The following is a 27,305-nucleotide window of genomic DNA, read 5'->3' as shown; positions in this document are numbered from 1 at the left end:
TGCATTTCCACCAACTGGATGCAAGAGTGTTGACGCCGCCTTTAGGGTCCTCTGAGTGTGTGGGTGTGTGATGACTCTTGTGGAGTGGAGGCGCTCGTCCTCCTTGCTCACGAGCTCATTTTCTGCTCGGTGCTCTGAGCAAGCTCTGCTCGCTCTCTCCTCCTCTGTCTCTGTCTGTGTGTCTGTCTCTCTCCCTCTCTCTCTCTGTGTCTCTCTCTGTCTGTCTCTCTGTCTCTGTCTCTGTCTCTGTGTCTGTGTCTGTGTCTGTCTGTCTGTCTCTCGTCGGCTCACGCTGGATCGCTCGCTCTCTCGCGCTCTCTGTCTCTCTCCCTGCGCGCCCCACCCCCCCGGCCCTCTCTGTCTCTGTCTCTGTCTTTTTCCAGCTCTCTCTCCTGTTCCCACTTCAACTGCGGCCTGGCCCCAGCCAGAGGAGGATTGTGTGATCTCCCTGGCTGAGCCCTTAACACTGCTCTTCTGTGAGCAGACCCTTCCACCTTCCAGGGAAAGCAGCTCTAGGAATGTGTGTTTCCCAAAGCCGCTTGTCTCCACTTGAGCCCTCCCTCCGCCCACAGGCTCGGCAGGGATGTGCCGCCCACGGTCGAGCCTCCGCTCCCGAGAGCGTGCCTGGAGGAATACTCCTGGACCTGCGCCACGGACGTCGGCCAGTCCGAGTCCTGCTGGACTCAGTCGAGCAGTGCCGTCTTCTGCTTCCAGGGCCTGGCCGTCTCCTCCCTGGCAGACACCCCCAGTGAGTATTGCCGCTGTGCAGGGGATAAGGCTCCAGCTGGACTCCCTGGGCGGTCGGTGTCCTTGGCATGCCAGCCCTCGGGCTGTGCAGACAGACACATTGAAGGGAATCAGGCTGGAGGACAGAGTTGGAAGCACAGACGGGAGACGCTTGAGGGAGCTGCGCTCCCTTCCTTCTTGCCAGGATGCGCCCAGGTGCCCCTGGCCCCAGTGACACATCACGGGACCCAAAGCCGGCAGGACAAACTCAGCTCCCCTGTGCCGCACGTAGCGCCAGGGCAGGTGTCTGTCAAACATCCCCGCTGGCGTGAAATGTCTCCTCGCACCTTCAGTGCTCTAACTTTCACGCCTGAGGCGTGTCCCTCCAGATTCTAGGCCCACCCCGTGCGCCTGGCCTCCTTGTGGACATCTGCCTCCGAGACGCCTCCCGGGCTTCACTCTTGTGGGCCCCACTCTCCGTCTCCGTCACGTTGGCCTCTCTTCCGAAGCAGTCCTCGGAAGAACGCCCCTAGCCACCTGTCCCGTTTCCCGTGCTCCCGTGTTTCCCGCGTGCGAGCCTAGGCCTTGGCCTTCTCCCAGCCCACAGGGTGGCCAGTGTTTCTGCGGAGCAGGGGGCGACGATGCCTCTGGATGCCAGGGTTTGTAGAGTGCAGCCGGCCTTCTCCCCTCAGGCGATGAGTTCGACTCGAGCCTCCACAACTAGCGTCCCCGCGCAGAGAAGGCTGAGTAGCGCGGCACTTGTGCGAGCGGGCACTTAGGCTGGTGCCCCAGAAGGTGTGAGCCCCACGCCTCTTTGGCTGTTTTCCCAGACTCGGGAGAGCATCCTGGGCTGAGGGCCTCCCCGATCGGGGAGACGCGGCCCGCTGGCTCAGCAAAGCCAGGCCGGCGCTTTCACGAGACACCGCCTGAGGTCTCCTGGCAGATTGCTCTTCCCGTCTGCCGTTGTCACACTGAGGATGTGGAGGTCCCTGGGCTGGGACTGGACACTGGATTCCCAAGGGTCGAGTGGGGATCTGCTTAGTGTGACTGGCCCCGTGCGAATTTCTTTCCAGGCCAACACACCGATCCGGAGGACGACGGGGGCGTCCAAGACGGCCTGTGTTGCAGGTAACTCGGAAGAATCCCGGGACTCCATTGGAAGGGGCCATCTGGGCATCTCCGATCGAGGGAGTTCAGCGAGCGCTGACTATCCCCGTTTCCCCCACGCACGCAACCGCCAGGTGTCCCTTTCCCAGAGTGCTCTGTGTTTCTCACCGTGGTCCTCGGATGGGCCAATTCCGTGATCTCTCTCCAGTGTGGTCACGTGCGGTCAGATGCCGGAGGTGTGCTCATCTGTCGGCGGATGGCGTGCGCTCTCCCGTTCTCTCTTTCTTCTGTCACCCAGCGGGGGACGCATGTCTGCCTCTGCCCGGTTGCCGTTCCCACGGTGGCGGCTATTTCCCGGCCAAGACGGTCCTTCGTGACCCAAGTCCGCATCATGCCCCAGTAGGGAGAGAGGCAGACCTTGCAGCTTCCAGATTTCTGGGAGTCGACAGTGGTGCCAGAGCCAGGCAGGGTTCACTTGGCAGCTGTCTGTGCATTTCCACCAACTGGATGCAAGAGTGTTGACGCCGCCTTTAGGGTCCTCTGAGTGTGTGGGTGTGTGATGACTCTTGTGGAGTGGAGGCGCTCGTCCTCCTTGCTCAAGAGCTCATTTTCTGCTCGGTGCTCTGAGCAAGCTCTGCTCGCTCTCTCCTCCTCTGTCTCTGTCTGTGTGTCTGTCTCTCTCCCTCTCTCTCTCTGTGCCTCTCTCTGTCTGTCTCTCTGTCTCTGTCTCTGTCTCTGTGTCTGTGTCTGTGTCTGTCTGTCTGTCTCTCGTCGGCTCACGCTGGATCGCTCGCTCTCTCGCGCTCTCTGTCTCTCTCCCTGCGCGCCCCACCCCCCCGGCCCTCTCTGTCTCTGTCTCTGTCTTTTTCCAGCTCTCTCTCCTGTTCCCACTTCAACTGCGGCCTGGCCCCAGCCAGAGGAGGATTGTGTGATCTCCCTGGCTGAGCCCTTCCCATTGCTCTTCTGTGAGCAGACCCTTCCACCTTCCAGGGAAAGCAGCTCTAGGAATGTGTGTTTCCCAAAGCCGCTTGTCTCCACTTGAGCCCTCCCTCCGCCCACAGGCTCGGCAGGGATGTGCCGCCCACGGTCGAGCCTCCGCTCCCGAGAGCGTGCCTGGAGGAATACTCCTGGACCTGCGCCACGGACGTCGGCCAGTCCGAGTCCTGCTGGACTCAGTCGAGCAGTGCCGTCTTCTGCTTCCAGGGCCTGGCCGTCTCCTCCCTGGCAGACACCCCCAGTGAGTATTGCCGCTGTGCAGGGGATAAGGCTCCAGCTGGACTCCCTGGGCGGTCGGTGTCCTTGGCATGCCAGCCCTCGGGCTGTGCAGACAGACACATTGAAGGGAATCAGGCTGGAGGACAGAGTTGGAAGCACAGACGGGAGACGCTTGAGGGAGCTGCGCTCCCTTCCTTCTTGCCAGGATGCGCCCAGGTGCCCCTGGCCCCAGTGACACATCACGGGACCCAAAGCCGGCAGGACAAACTCAGCTCCCCTGTGCCGCACGTAGCGCCAGGGCAGGTGTCTGTCAAACATCCCCGCTGGCGTGAAATGTCTCCTCGCACCTTCAGTGCTCTAACTTTCACGCCTGAGGCGTGTCCCTCCAGATTCTAGGCCCACCCCGTGCGCCTGGCCTCCTTGTGGACATCTGCCTCCGAGACGCCTCCCGGGCTTCACTCTTGTGGGCCCCACTCTCCGTCTCCGTCACGTTGGCCTCTCTTCCGAAGCAGTCCTCGGAAGAACGCCCCTAGCCACCTGTCCCGTTTCCCGTGCTCCCGTGTTTCCCGCGTGCGAGCCTAGGCCTTGGCCTTCTCCCAGCCCACAGGGTGGCCAGTGTTTCTGCGGAGCAGGGGGCGACGATGCCTCTGGATGCCAGGGTTTGTAGAGTGCAGCCGGCCTTCTCCCCTCAGGCGATGAGTTCGACTCGAGCCTCCACAACTAGCGTCCCCGCGCAGAGAAGGCTGAGTAGCGCGGCACTTGTGCGAGCGGGCACTTAGGCTGGTGCCCCAGAAGGTGTGAGCCCCACGCCTCTTTGGCTGTTTTCCCAGACTCGGGAGAGCATCCTGGGCTGAGGGCCTCCCCGATCGGGGAGACGCGGCCCGCTGGCTCAGCAAAGCCAGGCCGGCGCTTTCACGAGACACCGCCTGAGGTCTCCTGGCAGATTGCTCTTCCCGTCTGCCGTTGTCACACTGAGGATGTGGAGGTCCCTGGGCTGGGACTGGACACTGGATTCCCAAGGGTCGAGTGGGGATCTGCTTAGTGTGACTGGCCCCGTGCGAATTTCTTTCCAGGCCAACACACCGATCCGGAGGACGACGGGGGCGTCCAAGACGGCCTGTGTTGCAGGTAACTCGGAAGAATCCCGGGACTCCATTGGAAGGGGCCATCTGGGCATCTCCGATCGAGGGAGTTCAGCGAGCGCTGACTATCCCCGTTTCCCCCACGCACGCAACCGCCAGGTGTCCCTTTCCCAGAGTGCTCTGTGTTTCTCACCGTGGTCCTCGGATGGGCCAATTCCGTGATCTCTCTCCAGTGTGGTCACGTGCGGTCAGATGCCGGAGGTGTGCTCATCTGTCGGCGGATGGCGTGCGCTCTCCCGTTCTCTCTTTCTTCTGTCACCCAGCGGGGGACGCATGTCTGCCTCTGCCCGGTTGCCGTTCCCACGGTGGCGGCTATTTCCCGGCCAAGACGGTCCTTCGTGACCCAAGTCCGCATCATGCCCCAGTAGGGAGAGAGGCAGACCTTGCAGCTTCCAGATTTCTGGGAGTCGACAGTGGTGCCAGAGCCAGGCAGGGTTCACTTGGCAGCTGTCTGTGCATTTCCACCAACTGGATGCAAGAGTGTTGACGCCGCCTTTAGGGTCCTCTGAGTGTGTGGGTGTGTGATGACTCTTGTGGAGTGGAGGCGCTCGTCCTCCTTGCTCAAGAGCTCATTTTCTGCTCGGTGCTCTGAGCAAGCTCTGCTCGCTCTCTCCTCCTCTGTCTCTGTCTGTGTGTCTGTCTCTCTCCCTCTCTCTCTCTGTGTCTCTCTCTGTCTGTCTCTCTGTCTCTGTCTCTGTCTCTGTGTCTGTGTCTGGGTCTGTCTGTCTGTCTCTCGTCGGCTCACGCTGGATCGCTCGCTCTCTCGCGCTCTCTGTCTCTCTCCCTGCGCGCCCCACCCCCCCGGCCCTCTCTGTCTCTGTCTCTGTCTTTTTCCAGCTCTCTCTCCTGTTCCCACTTCAACTGCGGCCTGGCCCCAGCCAGAGGAGGATTGTGTGATCTCCCTGGCTGAGCCCTTCCCATTGCTCTTCTGTGAGCAGACCCTTCCACCTTCCAGGGAAAGCAGCTCTAGGAATGTGTGTTTCCCAAAGCCGCTTGTCTCCACTTGAGCCCTCCCTCCGCCCACAGGCTCGGCAGGGATGTGCCGCCCACGGTCGAGCCTCCGCTCCCGAGAGCGTGCCTGGAGGAATACTCCTGGACCTGCGCCACGGACGTCGGCCAGTCCGAGTCCTGCTGGACTCAGTCGAGCAGTGCCGTCTTCTGCTTCCAGGGCCTGGCCGTCTCCTCCCTGGCAGACACCCCCAGTGAGTATTGCCGCTGTGCAGGGGATAAGGCTCCAGCTGGACTCCCTGGGCGGTCGGTGTCCTTGGCATGCCAGCCCTCGGGCTGTGCAGACAGACACATTGAAGGGAATCAGGCTGGAGGACAGAGTTGGAAGCACAGACGGGAGACGCTTGAGGGAGCTGCGCTCCCTTCCTTCTTGCCAGGATGCGCCCAGGTGCCCCTGGCCCCAGTGACACATCACGGGACCCAAAGCCGGCAGGACAAACTCAGCTCCCCTGTGCCGCACGTAGCGCCAGGGCAGGTGTCTGTCAAACATCCCCGCTGGCGTGAAATGTCTCCTCGCACCTTCAGTGCTCTAACTTTCACGCCTGAGGCGTGTCCCTCCAGATTCTAGGCCCACCCCGTGCGCCTGGCCTCCTTGTGGACATCTGCCTCCGAGACGCCTCCCGGGCTTCACTCTTGTGGGCCCCACTCTCCGTCTCCGTCACGTTGGCCTCTCTTCCGAAGCAGTCCTCGGAAGAACGCCCCTAGCCACCTGTCCCGTTTCCCGTGCTCCCGTGTTTCCCGCGTGCGAGCCTAGGCCTTGGCCTTCTCCCAGCCCACAGGGTGGCCAGTGTTTCTGCGGAGCAGGGGGCGACGATGCCTCTGGATGCCAGGGTTTGTAGAGTGCAGCCGGCCTTCTCCCCTCAGGCGATGAGTTCGACTCGAGCCTCCACAACTAGCGTCCCCGCGCAGAGAAGGCTGAGTAGCGCGGCACTTGTGCGAGCGGGCACTTAGGCTGGTGCCCCAGAAGGTGTGAGCCCCACGCCTCTTTGGCTGTTTTCCCAGACTCGGGAGAGCATCCTGGGCTGAGGGCCTCCCCGATCGGGGAGACGCGGCCCGCTGGCTCAGCAAAGCCAGGCCGGCGCTTTCACGAGACACCGCCTGAGGTCTCCTGGCAGATTGCTCTTCCCGTCTGCCGTTGTCACACTGAGGATGTGGAGGTCCCTGGGCTGGGACTGGACACTGGATTCCCAAGGGTCGAGTGGGGATCTGCTTAGTGTGACTGGCCCCGTGCGAATTTCTTTCCAGGCCAACACACCGATCCGGAGGACGACGGGGGCGTCCAAGACGGCCTGTGTTGCAGGTAACTCGGAAGAATCCCGGGACTCCATTGGAAGGGGCCATCTGGGCATCTCCGATCGAGGGAGTTCAGCGAGCGCTGACTATCCCCGTTTCCCCCACGCACGCAACCGCCAGGTGTCCCTTTCCCAGAGTGCTCTGTGTTTCTCACCGTGGTCCTCGGATGGGCCAATTCCGTGATCTCTCTCCAGTGTGGTCACGTGCGGTCAGATGCCGGAGGTGTGCTCATCTGTCGGCGGATGGCGTGCGCTCTCCCGTTCTCTCTTTCTTCTGTCACCCAGCGGGGGACGCATGTCTGCCTCTGCCCGGTTGCCGTTCCCACGGTGGCGGCTATTTCCCGGCCAAGACGGTCCTTCGTGACCCAAGTCCGCATCATGCCCCAGTAGGGAGAGAGGCAGACCTTGCAGCTTCCAGATTTCTGGGAGTCGACAGTGGTGCCAGAGCCAGGCAGGGTTCACTTGGCAGCTGTCTGTGCATTTCCACCAACTGGATGCAAGAGTGTTGACGCCGCCTTTAGGGTCCTCTGAGTGTGTGGGTGTGTGATGACTCTTGTGGAGTGGAGGCGCTCGTCCTCCTTGCTCACGAGCTCATTTTCTGCTCGGTGCTCTGAGCAAGCTCTGCTCGCTCTCTCCTCCTCTGTCTCTGTCTGTGTGTCTGTCTCTCTCCCTCTCTCTCTCTGTGTCTCTCTCTGTCTGTCTCTCTGTCTCTGTCTCTGTCTCTGTGTCTGTGTCTGGGTCTGTCTGTCTGTCTCTCGTCGGCTCACGCTGGATCGCTCGCTCTCTCGCGCTCTCTGTCTCTCTCCCTGCGCGCCCCACCCCCCCGGCCCTCTCTGTCTCTGTGTCTGTCTTTTTCCAGCTCTCTCTCCTGTTCCCACTTCAACTGCGGCCTGGCCCCAGCCAGAGGAGGATTGTGTGATCTCCCTGGCTGAGCCCTTAACACTGCTCTTCTGTGAGCAGACCCTTCCACCTTCCAGGGAAAGCAGCTCTAGGAATGTGTGTTTCCCAAAGCCGCTTGTCTCCACTTGAGCCCTCCCTCCGCCCACAGGCTCGGCAGGGATGTGCCGCCCACGGTCGAGCCTCCGCTCCCGAGAGCGTGCCTGGAGGAATACTCCTGGACCTGCGCCACGGACGTCGGCCAGTCCAAGTCCTGCTGGACTCAGTCGAGCAGTGCCGTCTTCTGCTTCCAGGGCCTGGCCGTCTCCTCCCTGGCAGACACCCCCAGTGAGTATTGCCGCTGTGCAGGGGATAAGGCTCCAGCTGGACTCCCTGGGCGGTCGGTGTCCTTGGCATGCCAGCCCTCGGGCTGTGCAGACAGACACATTGAAGGGAATCAGGCTGGAGGACAGAGTTGGAAGCACAGACGGGAGACGCTTGAGGGAGCTGCGCTCCCTTCCTTCTTGCCAGGATGCGCCCAGGTGCCCCTGGCCCCAGTGACACATCACGGGACCCAAAGCCGGCAGGACAAACTCAGCTCCCCTGTGCCGCACGTAGCGCCAGGGCAGGTGTCTGTCAAACATCCCCGCTGGCGTGAAATGTCTCCTCGCACCTTCAGTGCTCTAACTTTCACGCCTGAGGCGTGTCCCTCCAGATTCTAGGCCCACCCCGTGCGCCTGGCCTCCTTGTGGACATCTGCCTCCGAGACGCCTCCCGGGCTTCACTCTTGTGGGCCCCACTCTCCGTCTCCGTCACGTTGGCCTCTCTTCCGAAGCAGTCCTCGGAAGAACGCCCCTAGCCACCTGTCCCGTTTCCCGTGCTCCCGTGTTTCCCGCGTGCGAGCCTAGGCCTTGGCCTTCTCCCAGCCCACAGGGTGGCCAGTGTTTCTGCGGAGCAGGGGGCGACGATGCCTCTGGATGCCAGGGTTTGTAGAGTGCAGCCGGCCTTCTCCCCTCAGGCGATGAGTTCGACTCGAGCCTCCACAACTAGCGTCCCCGCGCAGAGAAGGCTGAGTAGCGCGGCACTTGTGCGAGCGGGCACTTAGGCTGGTGCCCCAGAAGGTGTGAGCCCCACGCCTCTTTGGCTGTTTTCCCAGACTCGGGAGAGCATCCTGGGCTGAGGGCCTCCCCGATCGGGGAGACGCGGCCCGCTGGCTCAGCAAAGCCAGGCCGGCGCTTTCACGAGACACCGCCTGAGGTCTCCTGGCAGATTGCTCTTCCCGTCTGCCGTTGTCACACTGAGGATGTGGAGGTCCCTGGGCTGGGACTGGACACTGGATTCCCAAGGGTCGAGTGGGGATCTGCTTAGTGTGACTGGCCCCGTGCGAATTTCTTTCCAGGCCAACACACCGATCCGGAGGACGACGGGGGCGTCCAAGACGGCCTGTGTTGCAGGTAACTCGGAAGAATCCCGGGACTCCATTGGAAGGGGCCATCTGGGCATCTCCGATCGAGGGAGTTCAGCGAGCGCTGACTATCCCCGTTTCCCCCACGCACGCAACCGCCAGGTGTCCCTTTCCCAGAGTGCTCTGTGTTTCTCACCGTGGTCCTCGGATGGGCCAATTCCGTGATCTCTCTCCAGTGTGGTCACGTGCGGTCAGATGCCGGAGGTGTGCTCATCTGTCGGCGGATGGCGTGCGCTCTCCCGTTCTCTCTTTCTTCTGTCACCCAGCGGGGGACGCATGTCTGCCTCTGCCCGGTTGCCGTTCCCACGGTGGCGGCTATTTCCCGGCCAAGACGGTCCTTCGTGACCCAAGTCCGCATCATGCCCCAGTAGGGAGAGAGGCAGACCTTGCAGCTTCCAGATTTCTGGGAGTCGACAGTGGTGCCAGAGCCAGGCAGGGTTCACTTGGCAGCTGTCTGTGCATTTCCACCAACTGGATGCAAGAGTGTTGACGCCGCCTTTAGGGTCCTCTGAGTTTGTGGGTGTGTGATGACTCTTGTGGAGTGGAGGCGCTCGTCCTCCTTGCTCACGAGCTCATTTTCTGCTCGGTGCTCTGAGCAAGCTCTGCTCGCTCTCTCCTCCTCTGTCTCTGTCTGTGTGTCTGTCTCTCTCCCTCTCTCTCTCTGTGCCTCTCTCTGTCTGTCTCTCTGTCTCTGTCTCTGTCTCTGTGTCTGTGTCTGTGTCTGTCTGTCTGTCTCTCGTCGGCTCACGCTGGATCGCTCGGTCTCTCGCGCTCTCTGTCTCTCTCCCTGCGCGCCCCACCCCCCCGGCCCTCTCTGTCTCTGTCTCTGTCTTTTTCCAGCTCTCTCTCCTGTTCCCACTTCAACTGCGGCCTGGCCCCAGCCAGAGGAGGATTGTGTGATCTCCCTGGCTGAGCCCTTCCCATTGCTCTTCTGTGAGCAGACCCTTCCACCTTCCAGGGAAAGCAGCTCTAGGAATGTGTGTTTCCCAAAGCCGCTTGTCTCCACTTGAGCCCTCCCTCCGCCCACAGGCTCGGCAGGGATGTGCCGCCCACGGTCGAGCCTCCGCTCCCGAGAGCGTGCCTGGAGGAATACTCCTGGACCTGCGCCACGGACGTCGGCCAGTCCGAGTCCTGCTGGACTCAGTCGAGCAGTGCCGTCTTCTGCTTCCAGGGCCTGGCCGTCTCCTCCCTGGCAGACACCCCCAGTGAGTATTGCCGCTGTGCAGGGGATAAGGCTCCAGCTGGACTCCCTGGGCGGTCGGTGTCCTTGGCATGCCAGCCCTCGGGCTGTGCAGACAGACACATTGAAGGGAATCAGGCTGGAGGACAGAGTTGGAAGCACAGACGGGAGACGCTTGAGGGAGCTGCGCTCCCTTCCTTCTTGCCAGGATGCGCCCAGGTGCCCCTGGCCCCAGTGACACATCACGGGACCCAAAGCCGGCAGGACAAACTCAGCTCCCCTGTGCCGCACGTAGCGCCAGGGCAGGTGTCTGTCAAACATCCCCGCTGGCGTGAAATGTCTCCTCGCACCTTCAGTGCTCTAACTTTCACGCCTGAGGCGTGTCCCTCCAGATTCTAGGCCCACCCCGTGCGCCTGGCCTCCTTGTGGACATCTGCCTCCGAGACGCCTCCCGGGCTTCACTCTTGTGGGCCCCACTCTCCGTCTCCGTCACGTTGGCCTCTCTTCCGAAGCAGTCCTCGGAAGAACGCCCCTAGCCACCTGTCCCGTTTCCCGTGCTCCCGTGTTTCCCGCGTGCGAGCCTAGGCCTTGGCCTTCTCCCAGCCCACAGGGTGGCCAGTGTTTCTGCGGAGCAGGGGGCGACGATGCCTCTGGATGCCAGGGTTTGTAGAGTGCAGCCGGCCTTCTCCCCTCAGGCGATGAGTTCGACTCGAGCCTCCACAACTAGCGTCCCCGCGCAGAGAAGGCTGAGTAGCGCGGCACTTGTGCGAGCGGGCACTTAGGCTGGTGCCCCAGAAGGTGTGAGCCCCACGCCTCTTTGGCTGTTTTCCCAGACTCGGGAGAGCATCCTGGGCTGAGGGCCTCCCCGATCGGGGAGACGCGGCCCGCTGGCTCAGCAAAGCCAGGCCGGCGCTTTCACGAGACACCGCCTGAGGTCTCCTGGCAGATTGCTCTTCCCGTCTGCCGTTGTCACACTGAGGATGTGGAGGTCCCTGGGCTGGGACTGGACACTGGATTCCCAAGGGTCGAGTGGGGATCTGCTTAGTGTGACTGGCCCCGTGCGAATTTCTTTCCAGGCCAACACACCGATCCGGAGGACGACGGGGGCGTCCAAGACGGCCTGTGTTGCAGGTAACTCGGAAGAATCCCGGGACTCCATTGGAAGGGGCCATCTGGGCATCTCCGATCGAGGGAGTTCAGCGAGCGCTGACTATCCCCGTTTCCCCCACGCACGCAACCGCCAGGTGTCCCTTTCCCAGAGTGCTCTGTGTTTCTCACCGTGGTCCTCGGATGGGCCAATTCCGTGATCTCTCTCCAGTGTGGTCACGTGCGGTCAGATGCCGGAGGTGTGCTCATCTGTCGGCGGATGGCGTGCGCTCTCCCGTTCTCTCTTTCTTCTGTCACCCAGCGGGGGACGCATGTCTGCCTCTGCCCGGTTGCCGTTCCCACGGTGGCGGCTATTTCCCGGCCAAGACGGTCCTTCGTGACCCAAGTCCGCATCATGCCCCAGTAGGGAGAGAGGCAGACCTTGCAGCTTCCAGATTTCTGGGAGTCGACAGTGGTGCCAGAGCCAGGCAGGGTTCACTTGGCAGCTGTCTGTGCATTTCCACCAACTGGATGCAAGAGTGTTGACGCCGCCTTTAGGGTCCTCTGAGTGTGTGGGTGTGTGATGACTCTTGTGGAGTGGAGGCGCTCGTCCTCCTTGCTCAAGAGCTCATTTTCTGCTCGGTGCTCTGAGCAAGCTCTGCTCGCTCTCTCCTCCTCTGTCTCTGTCTGTGTGTCTGTCTCTCTCCCTCTCTCTCTCTGTGCCTCTCTCTGTCTGTCTCTCTGTCTCTGTCTCTGTCTCTGTGTCTGTGTCTGTGTCTGTCTGTCTGTCTCTCGTCGGCTCACGCTGGATCGCTCGGTCTCTCGCGCTCTCTGTCTCTCTCCCTGCGCGCCCCACCCCCCCGGCCCTCTCTGTCTCTGTCTCTGTCTTTTTCCAGCTCTCTCTCCTGTTCCCACTTCAACTGCGGCCTGGCCCCAGCCAGAGGAGGATTGTGTGATCTCCCTGGCTGAGCCCTTCCCATTGCTCTTCTGTGAGCAGACCCTTCCACCTTCCAGGGAAAGCAGCTCTAGGAATGTGTGTTTCCCAAAGCCGCTTGTCTCCACTTGAGCCCTCCCTCCGCCCACAGGCTCGGCAGGGATGTGCCGCCCACGGTCGAGCCTCCGCTCCCGAGAGCGTGCCTGGAGGAATACTCCTGGACCTGCGCCACGGACGTCGGCCAGTCCGAGTCCTGCTGGACTCAGTCGAGCAGTGCCGTCTTCTGCTTCCAGGGCCTGGCCGTCTCCTCCCTGGCAGACACCCCCAGTGAGTATTGCCGCTGTGCAGGGGATAAGGCTCCAGCTGGACTCCCTGGGCGGTCGGTGTCCTTGGCATGCCAGCCCTCGGGCTGTGCAGACAGACACATTGAAGGGAATCAGGCTGGAGGACAGAGTTGGAAGCACAGACGGGAGACGCTTGAGGGAGCTGCGCTCCCTTCCTTCTTGCCAGGATGCGCCCAGGTGCCCCTGGCCCCAGTGACACATCACGGGACCCAAAGCCGGCAGGACAAACTCAGCTCCCCTGTGCCGCACGTAGCGCCAGGGCAGGTGTCTGTCAAACATCCCCGCTGGCGTGAAATGTCTCCTCGCACCTTCAGTGCTCTAACTTTCACGCCTGAGGCGTGTCCCTCCAGATTCTAGGCCCACCCCGTGCGCCTGGCCTCCTTGTGGACATCTGCCTCCGAGACGCCTCCCGGGCTTCACTCTTGTGGGCCCCACTCTCCGTCTCCGTCACGTTGGCCTCTCTTCCGAAGCAGTCCTCGGAAGAACGCCCCTAGCCACCTGTCCCGTTTCCCGTGCTCCCGTGTTTCCCGCGTGCGAGCCTAGGCCTTGGCCTTCTCCCAGCCCACAGGGTGGCCAGTGTTTCTGCGGAGCAGGGGGCGACGATGCCTCTGGATGCCAGGGTTTGTAGAGTGCAGCTGGCCTTCTCCCCTCAGGCGATGAGGTCGACTCGAGCCTCCACAACTAGCGTCCCCGCGCAGAGAAGGCTGAGTAGCGCGGCACTTGTGCGAGCGGGCACTTAGGCTGGTGCCCCAGAAGGTGTGAGCCCCACGCCTCTTTGGCTGTTTTCCCAGACTCGGGAGAGCATCCTGGGCTGAGGGCCTCCCCGATCGGGGAGACGCGGCCCGCTGGCTCAGCAAAGCCAGGCCGGCGCTTTCACGAGACACCGCCTGAGGTCTCCTGGCAGATTGCTCTTCCCGTCTGCCGTTGTCACACTGAGGATGTGGAGGTCCCTGGGCTGGGACTGGACACTGGATTCCCAAGGGTCGAGTGGGGATCTGCTTAGTGTGACTGGCCCCGTGCGAATTTCTTTCCAGGCCAACACACCGATCCGGAGGACGACGGGGGCGTCCAAGACGGCCTGTGTTGCAGGTAACTCGGAAGAATCCCGGGACTCCATTGGAAGGGGCCATCTGGGCATCTCCGATCGAGGGAGTTCAGCGAGCGCTGACTATCCCCGTTTCCCCCACGCACGCAACCGCCAGGTGTCCCTTTCCCAGAGTGCTCTGTGTTTCTCACCGTGGTCCTCGGATGGGCCAATTCCGTGATCTCTCTCCAGTGTGGTCACGTGCGGTCAGATGCCGGAGGTGTGCTCATCTGTCGGCGGATGGCGTGCGCTCTCCCGTTCTCTCTTTCTTCTGTCACCCAGCGGGGGACGCATGTCTGCCTCTGCCCGGTTGCCGTTCCCACGGTGGCGGCTATTTCCCGGCCAAGACGGTCCTTCGTGACCCAAGTCCGCATCATGCCCCAGTAGGGAGAGAGGCAGACCTTGCAGCTTCCAGATTTCTGGGAGTCGACAGTGGTGCCAGAGCCAGGCAGGGTTCACTTGGCAGCTGTCTGTGCATTTCCACCAACTGGATGCAAGAGTGTTGACGCCGCCTTTAGGGTCCTCTGAGTGTGTGGGTGTGTGATGACTCTTGTGGAGTGGAGGCGCTCGTCCTCCTTGCTCAAGAGCTCATTTTCTGCTCGGTGCTCTGAGCAAGCTCTGCTCGCTCTCTCCTCCTCTGTCTCTGTCTGTGTGTCTGTCTCTCTCCCTCTCTCTCTCTGTGCCTCTCTCTGTCTGTCTCTCTGTCTCTGTCTCTGTCTCTGTGTCTGTGTCTGGGTCTGTCTGTCTGTCTCTCGTCGGCTCACGCTGGATCGCTCGCTCTCTCGCGCTCTCTGTCTCTCTCCCTGCGCGCCCCACCCCCCCGGCCCTCTCTGTCTCTGTCTCTGTCTTTTTCCAGCTCTCTCTCCTGTTCCCACTTCAACTGCGGCCTGGCCCCAGCCAGAGGAGGATTGTGTGATCTCCCTGGCTGAGCCCTTCCCATTGCTCTTCTGTGAGCAGACCCTTCCACCTTCCAGGGAAAGCAGCTCTAGGAATGTGTGTTTCCCAAAGCCGCTTGTCTCCACTTGAGCCCTCCCTCCGCCCACAGGCTCGGCAGGGATGTGCCGCCCACGGTCGAGCCTCCGCTCCCGAGAGCGTGCCTGGAGGAATACTCCTGGACCTGCGCCACGGACGTCGGCCAGTCCGAGTCCTGCTGGACTCAGTCGAGCAGTGCCGTCTTCTGCTTCCAGGGCCTGGCCGTCTCCTCCCTGGCAGACACCCCCAGTGAGTATTGCCGCTGTGCAGGGGATAAGGCTCCAGCTGGACTCCCTGGGCGGTCGGTGTCCTTGGCATGCCAGCCCTCGGGCTGTGCAGACAGACACATTGAAGGGAATCAGGCTGGAGGACAGAGTTGGAAGCACAGACGGGAGACGCTTGAGGGAGCTGCGCTCCCTTCCTTCTTGCCAGGATGCGCCCAGGTGCCCCTGGCCCCAGTGACACATCACGGGACCCAAAGCCGGCAGGACAAACTCAGCTCCCCTGTGCCGCACGTAGCGCCAGGGCAGGTGTCTGTCAAACATCCCCGCTGGCGTGAAATGTCTCCTCGCACCTTCAGTGCTCTAACTTTCACGCCTGAGGCGTGTCCCTCCAGATTCTAGGCCCACCCCGTGCGCCTGGCCTCCTTGTGGACATCTGCCTCCGAGACGCCTCCCGGGCTTCACTCTTGTGGGCCCCACTCTCCGTCTCCGTCACGTTGGCCTCTCTTCCGAAGCAGTCCTCGGAAGAACGCCCCTAGCCACCTGTCCCGTTTCCCGTGCTCCCGTGTTTCCCGCGTGCGAGCCTAGGCCTTGGCCTTCTCCCAGCCCACAGGGTGGCCAGTGTTTCTGCGGAGCAGGGGGCGACGATGCCTCTGGATGCCAGGGTTTGTAGAGTGCAGCCGGCCTTCTCCCCTCAGGCGATGAGTTCGACTCGAGCCTCCACAACTAGCGTCCCCGCGCAGAGAAGGCTGAGTAGCGCGGCACTTGTGCGAGCGGGCACTTAGGCTGGTGCCCCAGAAGGTGTGAGCCCCACGCCTCTTTGGCTGTTTTCCCAGACTCGGGAGAGCATCCTGGGCTGAGGGCCTCCCCGATCGGGGAGACGCGGCCCGCTGGCTCAGCAAAGCCAGGCCGGCGCTTTCACGAGACACCGCCTGAGGTCTCCTGGCAGATTGCTCTTCCCGTCTGCCGTTGTCACACTGAGGATGTGGAGGTCCCTGGGCTGGGACTGGACACTGGATTCCCAAGGGTCGAGTGGGGATCTGCTTAGTGTGACTGGCCCCGTGCGAATTTCTTTCCAGGCCAACACACCGATCCGGAGGACGACGGGGGCGTCCAAGACGGCCTGTGTTGCAGGTAACTCGGAAGAATCCCGGGACTCCATTGGAAGGGGCCATCTGGGCATCTCCGATCGAGGGAGTTCAGCGAGCGCTGACTATCCCCGTTTCCCCCACGCACGCAACCGCCAGGTGTCCCTTTCCCAGAGTGCTCTGTGTTTCTCACCGTGGTCCTCGGATGGGCCAATTCCGTGATCTCTCTCCAGTGTGGTCACGTGCGGTCAGATGCCGGAGGTGTGCTCATCTGTCGGCGGATGGCGTGCGCTCTCCCGTTCTCTCTTTCTTCTGTCACCCAGCGGGGGACGCATGTCTGCCTCTGCCCGGTTGCCGTTCCCACGGTGGCGGCTATTTCCCGGCCAAGACGGTCCTTCGTGACCCAAGTCCGCATCATGCCCCAGTAGGGAGAGAGGCAGACCTTGCAGCTTCCAGATTTCTGGGAGTCGACAGTGGTGCCAGAGCCAGGCAGGGTTCACTTGGCAGCTGTCTGTGCATTTCCACCAACTGGATGCAAGAGTGTTGACGCCGCCTTTAGGGTCCTCTGAGTGTGTGGGTGTGTGATGACTCTTGTGGAGTGGAGGCGCTCGTCCTCCTTGCTCAAGAGCTCATTTTCTGCTCGGTGCTCTGAGCAAGCTCTGCTCGCTCTCTCCTCCTCTGTCTCTGTCTGTGTGTCTGTCTCTCTCCCTCTCTCTCTCTGTGCCTCTCTCTGTCTGTCTCTCTGTCTCTGTCTCTGTCTCTGTGTCTGTGTCTGGGTCTGTCTGTCTGTCTCTCGTCGGCTCACGCTGGATCGCTCGCTCTCTCGCGCTCTCTGTCTCTCTCCCTGCGCGCCCCACCCCCCCGGCCCTCTCTGTCTCTGTCTCTGTCTTTTTCCAGCTCTCTCTCCTGTTCCCACTTCAACTGCGGCCTGGCCCCAGCCAGAGGAGGATTGTGTGATCTCCCTGGCTGAGCCCTTCCCATTGCTCTTCTGTGAGCAGACCCTTCCACCTTCCAGGGAAAGCAGCTCTAGGAATGTGTGTTTCCCAAAGCCGCTTGTCTCCACTTGAGCCCTCCCTCCGCCCACAGGCTCGGCAGGGATGTGCCGCCCACGGTCGAGCCTCCGCTCCCGAGAGCGTGCCTGGAGGAATACTCCTGGACCTGCGCCACGGACGTCGGCCAGTCCGAGTCCTGCTGGACTCAGTCGAGCAGTGCCGTCTTCTGCTTCCAGGGCCTGGCCGTCTCCTCCCTGGCAGACACCCCCAGTGAGTATTGCCGCTGTGCAGGGGATAAGGCTCCAGCTGGACTCCCTGGGCGGTCGGTGTCCTTGGCATGCCAGCCCTCGGGCTGTGCAGACAGACACATTGAAGGGAATCAGGCTGGAGGACAGAGTTGGAAGCACAGACGGGAGACGCTTGAGGGAGCTGCGCTCCCTTCCTTCTTGCCAGGATGCGCCCAGGTGCCCCTGGCCCCAGTGACACATCACGGGACCCAAAGCCGGCAGGACAAACTCAGCTCCCCTGTGCCGCACGTAGCGCCAGGGCAGGTGTCTGTCAAACATCCCCGCTGGCGTGAAATGTCTCCTCGCACCTTCAGTGCTCTAACTTTCACGCCTGAGGCGTGTCCCTCCAGATTCTAGGCCCACCCCGTGCGCCTGGCCTCCTTGTGGACATCTGCCTCCGAGACGCCTCCCGGGCTTCACTCTTGTGGGCCCCACTCTCCGTCTCCGTCACGTTGGCCTCTCTTCCGAAGCAGTCCTCGGAAGAACGCCCCTAGCCACCTGTCCCGTTTCCCGTGCTCCCGTGTTTCCCGCGTGCGAGCCTAGGCCTTGGCCTTCTCCCAGCCCACAGGGTGGCCAGTGTTTCTGCGGAGCAGGGGGCGACGATGCCTCTGGATGCCAGGGTTTGTAGAGTGCAGCCGGCCTTCTCCCCTCAGGCGATGAGTTCGACTCGAGCCTCCACAACTAGCGTCCCCGCGCAGAGAAGGCTGAGTAGCGCGGCACTTGTGCGAGCGGGCACTTAGGCTGGTGCCCCAGAAGGTGTGAGCCCCACGCCTCTTTGGCTGTTTTCCCAGACTCGGGAGAGCATCCTGGGCTGAGGGCCTCCCCGATCGGGGAGACGCGGCCCGCTGGCTCAGCAAAGCCAGGCCGGCGCTTTCACGAGACACCGCCTGAGGTCTCCTGGCAGATTGCTCTTCCCGTCTGCCGTTGTCACACTGAGGATGTGGAGGTCCCTGGGCTGGGACTGGACACTGGATTCCCAAGGGTCGAGTGGGGATCTGCTTAGTGTGACTGGCCCCGTGCGAATTTCTTTCCAGGCCAACACACCGATCCGGAGGACGACGGGGGCGTCCAAGACGGCCTGTGTTGCAGGTAACTCGGAAGAATCCCGGGACTCCATTGGAAGGGGCCATCTGGGCATCTCCGATCGAGGGAGTTCAGCGAGCGCTGACTATCCCCGTTTCCCCCACGCACGCAACCGCCAGGTGTCCCTTTCCCAGAGTGCTCTGTGTTTCTCACCGTGGTCCTCGGATGGGCCAATTCCGTGATCTCTCTCCAGTGTGGTCACGTGCGGTCAGATGCCGGAGGTGTGCTCATCTGTCGGCGGATGGCGTGCGCTCTCCCGTTCTCTCTTTCTTCTGTCACCCAGCGGGGGACGCATGTCTGCCTCTGCCCGGTTGCCGTTCCCACGGTGGCGGCTATTTCCCGGCCAAGACGGTCCTTCGTGACCCAAGTCCGCATCATGCCCCAGTAGGGAGAGAGGCAGACCTTGCAGCTTCCAGATTTCTGGGAGTCGACAGTGGTGCCAGAGCCAGGCAGGGTTCACTTGGCAGCTGTCTGTGCATTTCCACCAACTGGATGCAAGAGTGTTGACGCCGCCTTTAGGGTCCTCTGAGTGTGTGGGTGTGTGATGACTCTTGTGGAGTGGAGGCGCTCGTCCTCCTTGCTCACGAGCTCATTTTCTGCTCGGTGCTCTGAGCAAGCTCTGCTCGCTCTCTCCTCCTCTGTCTCTGTCTGTGTGTCTGTCTCTCTCCCTCTCTCTCTCTGTGTCTCTCTCTGTCTGTCTCTCTGTCTCTGTCTCTGTCTCTGTGTCTGTGTCTGGGTCTGTCTGTCTGTCTCTCGTCGGCTCACGCTGGATCGCTCGCTCTCTCGCGCTCTCTGTCTCTCTCCCTGCGCGCCCCACCCCCCCGGCCCTCTCTGTCTCTGTGTCTGTCTTTTTCCAGCTCTCTCTCCTGTTCCCACTTCAACTGCGGCCTGGCCCCAGCCAGAGGAGGATTGTGTGATCTCCCTGGCTGAGCCCTTAACACTGCTCTTCTGTGAGCAGACCCTTCCACCTTCCAGGGAAAGCAGCTCTAGGAATGTGTGTTTCCCAAAGCCGCTTGTCTCCACTTGAGCCCTCCCTCCGCCCACAGGCTCGGCAGGGATGTGCCGCCCACGGTCGAGCCTCCGCTCCCGAGAGCGTGCCTGGAGGAATACTCCTGGACCTGCGCCACGGACGTCGGCCAGTCCGAGTCCTGCTGGACTCAGTCGAGCAGTGCCGTCTTCTGCTTCCAGGGCCTGGCCGTCTCCTCCCTGGCAGACACCCCCAGTGAGTATTGCCGCTGTGCAGGGGATAAGGCTCCAGCTGGACTCCCTGGGCGGTCGGTGTCCTTGGCATGCCAGCCCTCGGGCTGTGCAGACAGACACATTGAAGGGAATCAGGCTGGAGGACAGAGTTGGAAGCACAGACGGGAGACGCTTGAGGGAGCTGCGCTCCCTTCCTTCTTGCCAGGATGCGCCCAGGTGCCCCTGGCCCCAGTGACACATCACGGGACCCAAAGCCGGCAGGACAAACTCAGCTCCCCTGTGCCGCACGTAGCGCCAGGGCAGGTGTCTGTCAAACATCCCCGCTGGCGTGAAATGTCTCCTCGCACCTTCAGTGCTCTAACTTTCACGCCTGAGGCGTGTCCCTCCAGATTCTAGGCCCACCCCGTGCGCCTGGCCTCCTTGTGGACATCTGCCTCCGAGACGCCTCCCGGGCTTCACTCTTGTGGGCCCCACTCTCCGTCTCCGTCACGTTGGCCTCTCTTCCGAAGCAGTCCTCGGAAGAACGCCCCTAGCCACCTGTCCCGTTTCCCGTGCTCCCGTGTTTCCCGCGTGCGAGCCTAGGCCTTGGCCTTCTCCCAGCCCACAGGGTGGCCAGTGTTTCTGCGGAGCAGGGGGCGACGATGCCTCTGGATGCCAGGGTTTGTAGAGTGCAGCCGGCCTTCTCCCCTCAGGCGATGAGTTCGACTCGAGCCTCCACAACTAGCGTCCCCGCGCAGAGAAGGCTGAGTAGCGCGGCACTTGTGCGAGCGGGCACTTAGGCTGGTGCCCCAGAAGGTGTGAGCCCCACGCCTCTTTGGCTGTTTTCCCAGACTCGGGAGAGCATCCTGGGCTGAGGGCCTCCCCGATCGGGGAGACGCGGCCCGCTGGCTCAGCAAAGCCAGGCCGGCGCTTTCACGAGACACCGCCTGAGGTCTCCTGGCAGATTGCTCTTCCCGTCTGCCGTTGTCACACTGAGGATGTGGAGGTCCCTGGGCTGGGACTGGACACTGGATTCCCAAGGGTCGAGTGGGGATCTGCTTAGTGTGACTGGCCCCGTGCGAATTTCTTTCCAGGCCAACACACCGATCCGGAGGACGACGGGGGCGTCCAAGACGGCCTGTGTTGCAGGTAACTCGGAAGAATCCCGGGACTCCATTGGAAGGGGCCATCTGGGCATCTCCGATCGAGGGAGTTCAGCGAGCGCTGACTATCCCCGTTTCCCCCACGCACGCAACCGCCAGGTGTCCCTTTCCCAGAGTGCTCTGTGTTTCTCACCGTGGTCCTCGGATGGGCCAATTCCGTGATCTCTCTCCAGTGTGGTCACGTGCGGTCAGATGCCGGAGGTGTGCTCATCTGTCGGCGGATGGCGTGCGCTCTCCCGTTCTCTCTTTCTTCTGTCACCCAGCGGGGGACGCATGTCTGCCTCTGCCCGGTTGCCGTTCCCACGGTGGCGGCTATTTCCCGGCCAAGACGGTCCTTCGTGACCCAAGTCCGCATCATGCCCCAGTAGGGAGAGAGGCAGACCTTGCAGCTTCCAGATTTCTGGGAGTCGACAGTGGTGCCAGAGCCAGGCAGGGTTCACTTGGCAGCTGTCTGTGCATTTCCACCAACTGGATGCAAGAGTGTTGACGCCGCCTTTAGGGTCCTCTGAGTGTGTGGGTGTGTGATGACTCTTGTGGAGTGGAGGCGCTCGTCCTCCTTGCTCACGAGCTCATTTTCTGCTCGGTGCTCTGAGCAAGCTCTGCTCGCTCTCTCCTCCTCTGTCTCTGTCTGTGTGTCTGTCTCTCTCCCTCTCTCTCTCTGTGTCTCTCTCTGTCTGTCTCTCTGTCTCTGTCTCTGTCTCTGTGTCTGTGTCTGGGTCTGTCTGTCTGTCTCTCGTCGGCTCACGCTGGATCGCTCGCTCTCTCGCGCTCTCTGTCTCTCTCCCTGCGCGCCCCACCCCCCCCGGCCCTCTCTGTCTCTGTGTCTGTCTTTTTCCAGCTCTCTCTCCTGTTCCCACTTCAACTGCGGCCTGGCCCCAGCCAGAGGAGGATTGTGTGATCTCCCTGGCTGAGCCCTTCCCATTGCTCTTCTGTGAGCAGACCCTTCCACCTTCCAGGGAAAGCAGCTCTAGGAATGTGTGTTTCCCAAAGCCGCTTGTCTCCACTTGAGCCCTCCCTCCGCCCACAGGCTCGGCAGGGATGTGCCGCCCACGGTCGAGCCTCCGCTCCCGAGAGCGTGCCTGGAGGAATACTCCTGGACCTGCGCCACGGACGTCGGCCAGTCCGAGTCCTGCTGGACTCAGTCGAGCAGTGCCGTCTTCTGCTTCCAGGGCCTGGCCGTCTCCTCCCTGGCAGACACCCCCAGTGAGTATTGCCGCTGTGCAGGGGATAAGGCTCCAGCTGGACTCCCTGGGCGGTCGGTGTCCTTGGCATGCCAGCCCTCGGGCTGTGCAGACAGACACATTGAAGGGAATCAGGCTGGAGGACAGAGTTGGAAGCACAGACGGGAGACGCTTGAGGGAGCTGCGCTCCCTTCCTTCTTGCCAGGATGCGCCCAGGTGCCCCTGGCCCCAGTGACACATCACGGGACCCAAAGCCGGCAGGACAAACTCAGCTCCCCTGTGCCGCACGTAGCGCCAGGGCAGGTGTCTGTCAAACATCCCCGCTGGCGTGAAATGTCTCCTCGCACCTTCAGTGCTCTAACTTTCACGCCTGAGGCGTGTCCCTCCAGATTCTAGGCCCACCCCGTGCGCCTGGCCTCCTTGTGGACATCTGCCTCCGAGACGCCTCCCGGGCTTCACTCTTGTGGGCCCCACTCTCCGTCTCCGTCACGTTGGCCTCTCTTCCGAAGCAGTCCTCGGAAGAACGCCCCTAGCCACCTGTCCCGTTTCCCGTGCTCCCGTGTTTCCCGCGTGCGAGCCTAGGCCTTGGCCTTCTCCCAGCCCACAGGGTGGCCAGTGTTTCTGCGGAGCAGGGGGCGACGATGCCTCTGGATGCCAGGGTTTGTAGAGTGCAGCCGGCCTTCTCCCCTCAGGCGATGAGTTCGACTCGAGCCTCCACAACTAGCGTCCCCGCGCAGAGAAGGCTGAGTAGCGCGGCACTTGTGCGAGCGGGCACTTAGGCTGGTGCCCCAGAAGGTGTGAGCCCCACGCCTCTTTGGCTGTTTTCCCAGACTCGGGAGAGCATCCTGGGCTGAGGGCCTCCCCGATCGGGGAGACGCGGCCCGCTGGCTCAGCAAAGCCAGGCCGGCGCTTTCACGAGACACCGCCTGAGGTCTCCTGGCAGATTGCTCTTCCCGTCTGCCGTTGTCACACTGAGGATGTGGAGGTCCCTGGGCTGGGACTGGACACTGGATTCCCAAGGGTCGAGTGGGGATCTGCTTAGTGTGACTGGCCCCGTGCGAATTTCTTTCCAGGCCAACACACCGATCCGGAGGACGACGGGGGCGTCCAAGACGGCCTGTGTTGCAGGTAACTCGGAAGAATCCCGGGACTCCATTGGAAGGGGCCATCTGGGCATCTCCGATCGAGGGAGTTCAGCGAGCGCTGACTATCCCCGTTTCCCCCACGCACGCAACCGCCAGGTGTCCCTTTCCCAGAGTGCTCTGTGTTTCTCACCGTGGTCCTCGGATGGGCCAATTCCGTGATCTCTCTCCAGTGTGGTCACGTGCGGTCAGATGCCGGAGGTGTGCTCATCTGTCGGCGGATGGCGTGCGCTCTCCCGTTCTCTCTTTCTTCTGTCACCCAGCGGGGGACGCATGTCTGCCTCTGCCCGGTTGCCGTTCCCACGGTGGCGGCTATTTCCCGGCCAAGACGGTCCTTCGTGACCCAAGTCCGCATCATGCCCCAGTAGGGAGAGAGGCAGACCTTGCAGCTTCCAGATTTCTGGGAGTCGACAGTGGTGCCAGAGCCAGGCAGGGTTCACTTGGCAGCTGTCTGTGCATTTCCACCAACTGGATGCAAGAGTGTTGACGCCGCCTTTAGGGTCCTCTGAGTTTGTGGGTGTGTGATGACTCTTGTGGAGTGGAGGCGCTCGTCCTCCTTGCTCAAGAGCTCATTTTCTGCTCGGTGCTCTGAGCAAGCTCTGCTCGCTCTCTCCTCCTCTGTCTCTGTCTGTGTGTCTGTCTCTCTCCCTCTCTCTCTCTGTGCCTCTCTCTGTCTGTCTCTCTGTCTCTGTCTCTGTCTCTGTGTCTGTGTCTGTGTCTGTCTGTCTGTCTCTCGTCGGCTCACGCTGGATCGCTCGCTCTCTCGCGCTCTCTGTCTCTCTCCCTGCGCGCCCCACCCCCCCGGCCCTCTCTGTCTCTGTCTCTGTCTTTTTCCAGCTCTCTCTCCTGTTCCCACTTCAACTGCGGCCTGGCCCCAGCCAGAGGAGGATTGTGTGATCTCCCTGGCTGAGCCCTTCCCATTGCTCTTCTGTGAGCAGACCCTTCCACCTTCCAGGGAAAGCAGCTCTAGGAATGTGTGTTTCCCAAAGCCGCTTGTCTCCACTTGAGCCCTCCCTCCGCCCACAGGCTCGGCAGGGATGTGCCGCCCACGGTCGAGCCTCCGCTCCCGAGAGCGTGCCTGGAGGAATACTCCTGGACCTGCGCCACGGACGTCGGCCAGTCCGAGTCCTGCTGGACTCAGTCGAGCAGTGCCGTCTTCTGCTTCCAGGGCCTGGCCGTCTCCTCCCTGGCAGACACCCCCAGTGAGTATTGCCGCTGTGCAGGGGATAAGGCTCCAGCTGGACTCCCTGGGCGGTCGGTGTCCTTGGCATGCCAGCCCTCGGGCTGTGCAGACAGACACATTGAAGGGAATCAGGCTGGAGGACAGAGTTGGAAGCACAGACGGGAGACGCTTGAGGGAGCTGCGCTCCCTTCCTTCTTGCCAGGATGCGCCCAGGTGCCCCTGGCCCCAGTGACACATCACGGGACCCAAAGCCGGCAGGACAAACTCAGCTCCCCTGTGCCGCACGTAGCGCCAGGGCAGGTGTCTGTCAAACATCCCCGCTGGCGTGAAATGTCTCCTCGCACCTTCAGTGCTCTAACTTTCACGCCTGAGGCGTGTCCCTCCAGATTCTAGGCCCACCCCGTGCGCCTGGCCTCCTTGTGGACATCTGCCTCCGAGACGCCTCCCGGGCTTCACTCTTGTGGGCCCCACTCTCCGTCTCCGTCACGTTGGCCTCTCTTCCGAAGCAGTCCTCGGAAGAACGCCCCTAGCCACCTGTCCCGTTTCCCGTGCTCCCGTGTTTCCCGCGTGCGAGCCTAGGCCTTGGCCTTCTCCCAGCCCACAGGGTGGCCAGTGTTTCTGCGGAGCAGGGGGCGACGATGCCTCTGGATGCCAGGGTTTGTAGAGTGCAGCCGGCCTTCTCCCCTCAGGCGATGAGTTCGACTCGAGCCTCCACAACTAGCGTCCCCGCGCAGAGAAGGCTGAGTAGCGCGGCACTTGTGCGAGCGGGCACTTAGGCTGGTGCCCCAGAAGGTGTGAGCCCCACGCCTCTTTGGCTGTTTTCCCAGACTCGGGAGAGCATCCTGGGCTGAGGGCCTCCCCGATCGGGGAGACGCGGCCCGCTGGCTCAGCAAAGCCAGGCCGGCGCTTTCACGAGACACCGCCTGAGGTCTCCTGGCAGATTGCTCTTCCCGTCTGCCGTTGTCACACTGAGGATGTGGAGGTCCCTGGGCTGGGACTGGACACTGGATTCCCAAGGGTCGAGTGGGGATCTGCTTAGTGTGACTGGCCCCGTGCGAATTTCTTTCCAGGCCAACACACCGATCCGGAGGACGACGGGGGCGTCCAAGACGGCCTGTGTTGCAGGTAACTCGGAAGAATCCCGGGACTCCATTGGAAGGGGCCATCTGGGCATCTCCGATCGAGGGAGTTCAGCGAGCGCTGACTATCCCCGTTTCCCCCACGCACGCAACCGCCAGGTGTCCCTTTCCCAGAGTGCTCTGTGTTTCTCACCGTGGTCCTCGGATGGGCCAATTCCGTGATCTCTCTCCAGTGTGGTCACGTGCGGTCAGATGCCGGAGGTGTGCTCATCTGTCGGCGGATGGCGTGCGCTCTCCCGTTCTCTCTTTCTTCTGTCACCCAGCGGGGGACGCATGTCTGCCTCTGCCCGGTTGCCGTTCCCACGGTGGCGGCTATTTCCCGGCCAAGACGGTCCTTCGTGACCCAAGTCCGCATCATGCCCCAGTAGGGAGAGAGGCAGACCTTGCAGCTTCCAGATTTCTGGGAGTCGACAGTGGTGCCAGAGCCAGGCAGGGTTCACTTGGCAGCTGTCTGTGCATTTCCACCAACTGGATGCAAGAGTGTTGACGCCGCCTTTAGGGTCCTCTGAGTGTGTGGGTGTGTGATGACTCTTGTGGAGTGGAGGCGCTCGTCCTCCTTGCTCACGAGCTCATTTTCTGCTCGGTGCTCTGAGCAAGCTCTGCTCGCTCTCTCCTCCTCTGTCTCTGTCTGTGTGTCTGTCTTTCTCCCTCTCTCTCTCTGTGTCTCTCTCTGTCTGTCTCTCTGTCTCTGTCTCTGTCTCTGTCTCTGTGTCTGTGTCTGTCTGTCTGTCTCTCGTCGGCTCACGCTGGATCGCTCGCTCTCTCGCGCTCTCTGTCTCTCTCCCTGCGCGCCCCACCCCCCCGGCCCTCTCTGTCTCTGTGTCTGTCTTTTTCCAGCTCTCTCTCCTGTTCCCACTTCAACTGCGGCCTGGCCCCAGCCAGAGGAGGATTGTGTGATCTCCCTGGCTGAGCCCTTCCCATTGCTCTTCTGTGAGCAGACCCTTCCACCTTCCAGGGAAAGCAGCTCTAGGAATGTGTGTTTCCCAAAGCCGCTTGTCTCCACTTGAGCCCTCCCTCCGCCCACAGGCTCGGCAGGGATGTGCCACCCACGGTCGAGCCTCCGCTCCCGAGAGCGTGCCTGGAGGAATACTCCTGGACCTGCGCCACGGACGTCGGCCAGTCCGAGTCCTGCTGGACTCAGTCGAGCAGTGCCGTCTTCTGCTTCCAGGGCCTGGCCGTCTCCTCCCTGGCAGACACCCCCAGTGAGTATTGCCGCTGTGCAGGGGATAAGGCTCCAGCTGGACTCCCTGGGCTGTCGGTGTCCTTGGCATGCCAGCCCTCGGGCTGTGCAGACAGACACATTGAAGGGAATCAGGCTGGAGGACAGAGTTGGAAGCACAGACGGGAGACGCTTGAGGGAGCTGCGCTCCCTTCCTTCTTGCCAGGATGCGCCCAGGTGCCCCTGGCCCCAGTGACACATCACGGGACCCAAAGCCGGCAGGACAAACTCAGCTCCCCTGTGCCGCACGTAGCGCCAGGGCAGGTGTCTGTCAAACATCCCCGCTGGCGTGAAATGTCTCCTCGCACCTTCAGTGCTCTAACTTTCACGCCTGAGGCGTGTCCCTCCAGATTCTAGGCCCACCCCGTGCGCCTGGCCTCCTTGTGGACATCTGCCTCCGAGACGCCTCCCGGGCTTCACTCTTGTGGGCCCCACTCTCCGTCTCCGTCACGTTGGCCTCTCTTCCGAAGCAGTCCTCGGAAGAACGCCCCTAGCCACCTGTCCCGTTTCCCGTGCTCCCGTGTTTCCCGCGTGCGAGCCTAGGCCTTGGCCTTCTCCCAGCCCACAGGGTGGCCAGTGTTTCTGCGGAGCAGGGGGCGACGATGCCTCTGGATGCCAGGGTTTGTAGAGTGCAGCCGGCCTTCTCCCCTCAGGCGATGAGTTCGACTCGAGCCTCCACAACTAGCGTCCCCGCGCAGAGAAGGCTGAGTAGCGCGGCACTTGTGCGAGCGGGCACTTAGGCTGGTGCCCCAGAAGGTGTGAGCCCCACGCCTCTTTGGCTGTTTTCCCAGACTCGGGAGAGCATCCTGGGCTGAGGGCCTCCCCGATCGGGGAGACGCGGCCCGCTGGCTCAGCAAAGCCAGGCCGGCGCTTTCACGAGACACCGCCTGAGGTCTCCTGGCAGATTGCTCTTCCCGTCTGCCGTTGTCACACTGAGGATGTGGAGGTCCCTGGGCTGGGACTGGACACTGGATTCCCAAGGGTCGAGTGGGGATCT

The 27,305-nt window shown here is 62.1% G+C and overlaps 1 protein-coding gene across 5 annotated transcripts in view; it reads left to right on the top strand.

The window, feature by feature from the left end:
• Positions 1-27,305, top strand: part of LOC111773495 (NBPF family member NBPF26-like) — a 71,146-nt gene that overhangs the window by 30,437 nt on the left and 13,404 nt on the right. For 4 of the 5 annotated variants that reach the window (XM_070267921.1, XM_070267920.1, XM_070267922.1 and 1 more), the window contains 23 exons: positions 573-748; positions 1,800-1,854; positions 2,895-3,070; positions 4,122-4,176; positions 5,217-5,392; positions 6,444-6,498; positions 7,539-7,714; positions 8,766-8,820; positions 9,861-10,036; positions 11,088-11,142; positions 12,183-12,358; positions 13,410-13,464; positions 14,505-14,680; positions 15,732-15,786; positions 16,827-17,002; positions 18,054-18,108; positions 19,149-19,324; positions 20,376-20,430; positions 21,472-21,647; positions 22,699-22,753; positions 23,794-23,969; positions 25,021-25,075; positions 26,116-26,291. In XM_070267921.1, coding sequence (XP_070124022.1) covers positions 573-748; positions 1,800-1,854; positions 2,895-3,070; positions 4,122-4,176; positions 5,217-5,392; positions 6,444-6,498; positions 7,539-7,714; positions 8,766-8,820; positions 9,861-10,036; positions 11,088-11,142; positions 12,183-12,358; positions 13,410-13,464; positions 14,505-14,680; positions 15,732-15,786; positions 16,827-17,002; positions 18,054-18,108; positions 19,149-19,324; positions 20,376-20,430; positions 21,472-21,647; positions 22,699-22,753; positions 23,794-23,969; positions 25,021-25,075; positions 26,116-26,291 — 2,717 coding nt within the window. The remainder of the gene's footprint in view (positions 1-572; positions 749-1,799; positions 1,855-2,894; positions 3,071-4,121; positions 4,177-5,216; positions 5,393-6,443; positions 6,499-7,538; positions 7,715-8,765; positions 8,821-9,860; positions 10,037-11,087; positions 11,143-12,182; positions 12,359-13,409; positions 13,465-14,504; positions 14,681-15,731; positions 15,787-16,826; positions 17,003-18,053; positions 18,109-19,148; positions 19,325-20,375; positions 20,431-21,471; positions 21,648-22,698; positions 22,754-23,793; positions 23,970-25,020; positions 25,076-26,115; positions 26,292-27,305) is intronic. The other variant, XM_070267924.1, reaches the window with a different exon arrangement.

The sequence above is a fragment of the Equus caballus genome, chromosome 5 (genome assembly GCF_041296265.1).
Source record: "Equus caballus isolate H_3958 breed thoroughbred chromosome 5, TB-T2T, whole genome shotgun sequence".
Lineage (NCBI taxonomy): Eukaryota > Metazoa > Chordata > Mammalia > Perissodactyla > Equidae > Equus > Equus caballus.
This window is presented reverse-complemented; position numbering and strand designations above follow the sequence as displayed.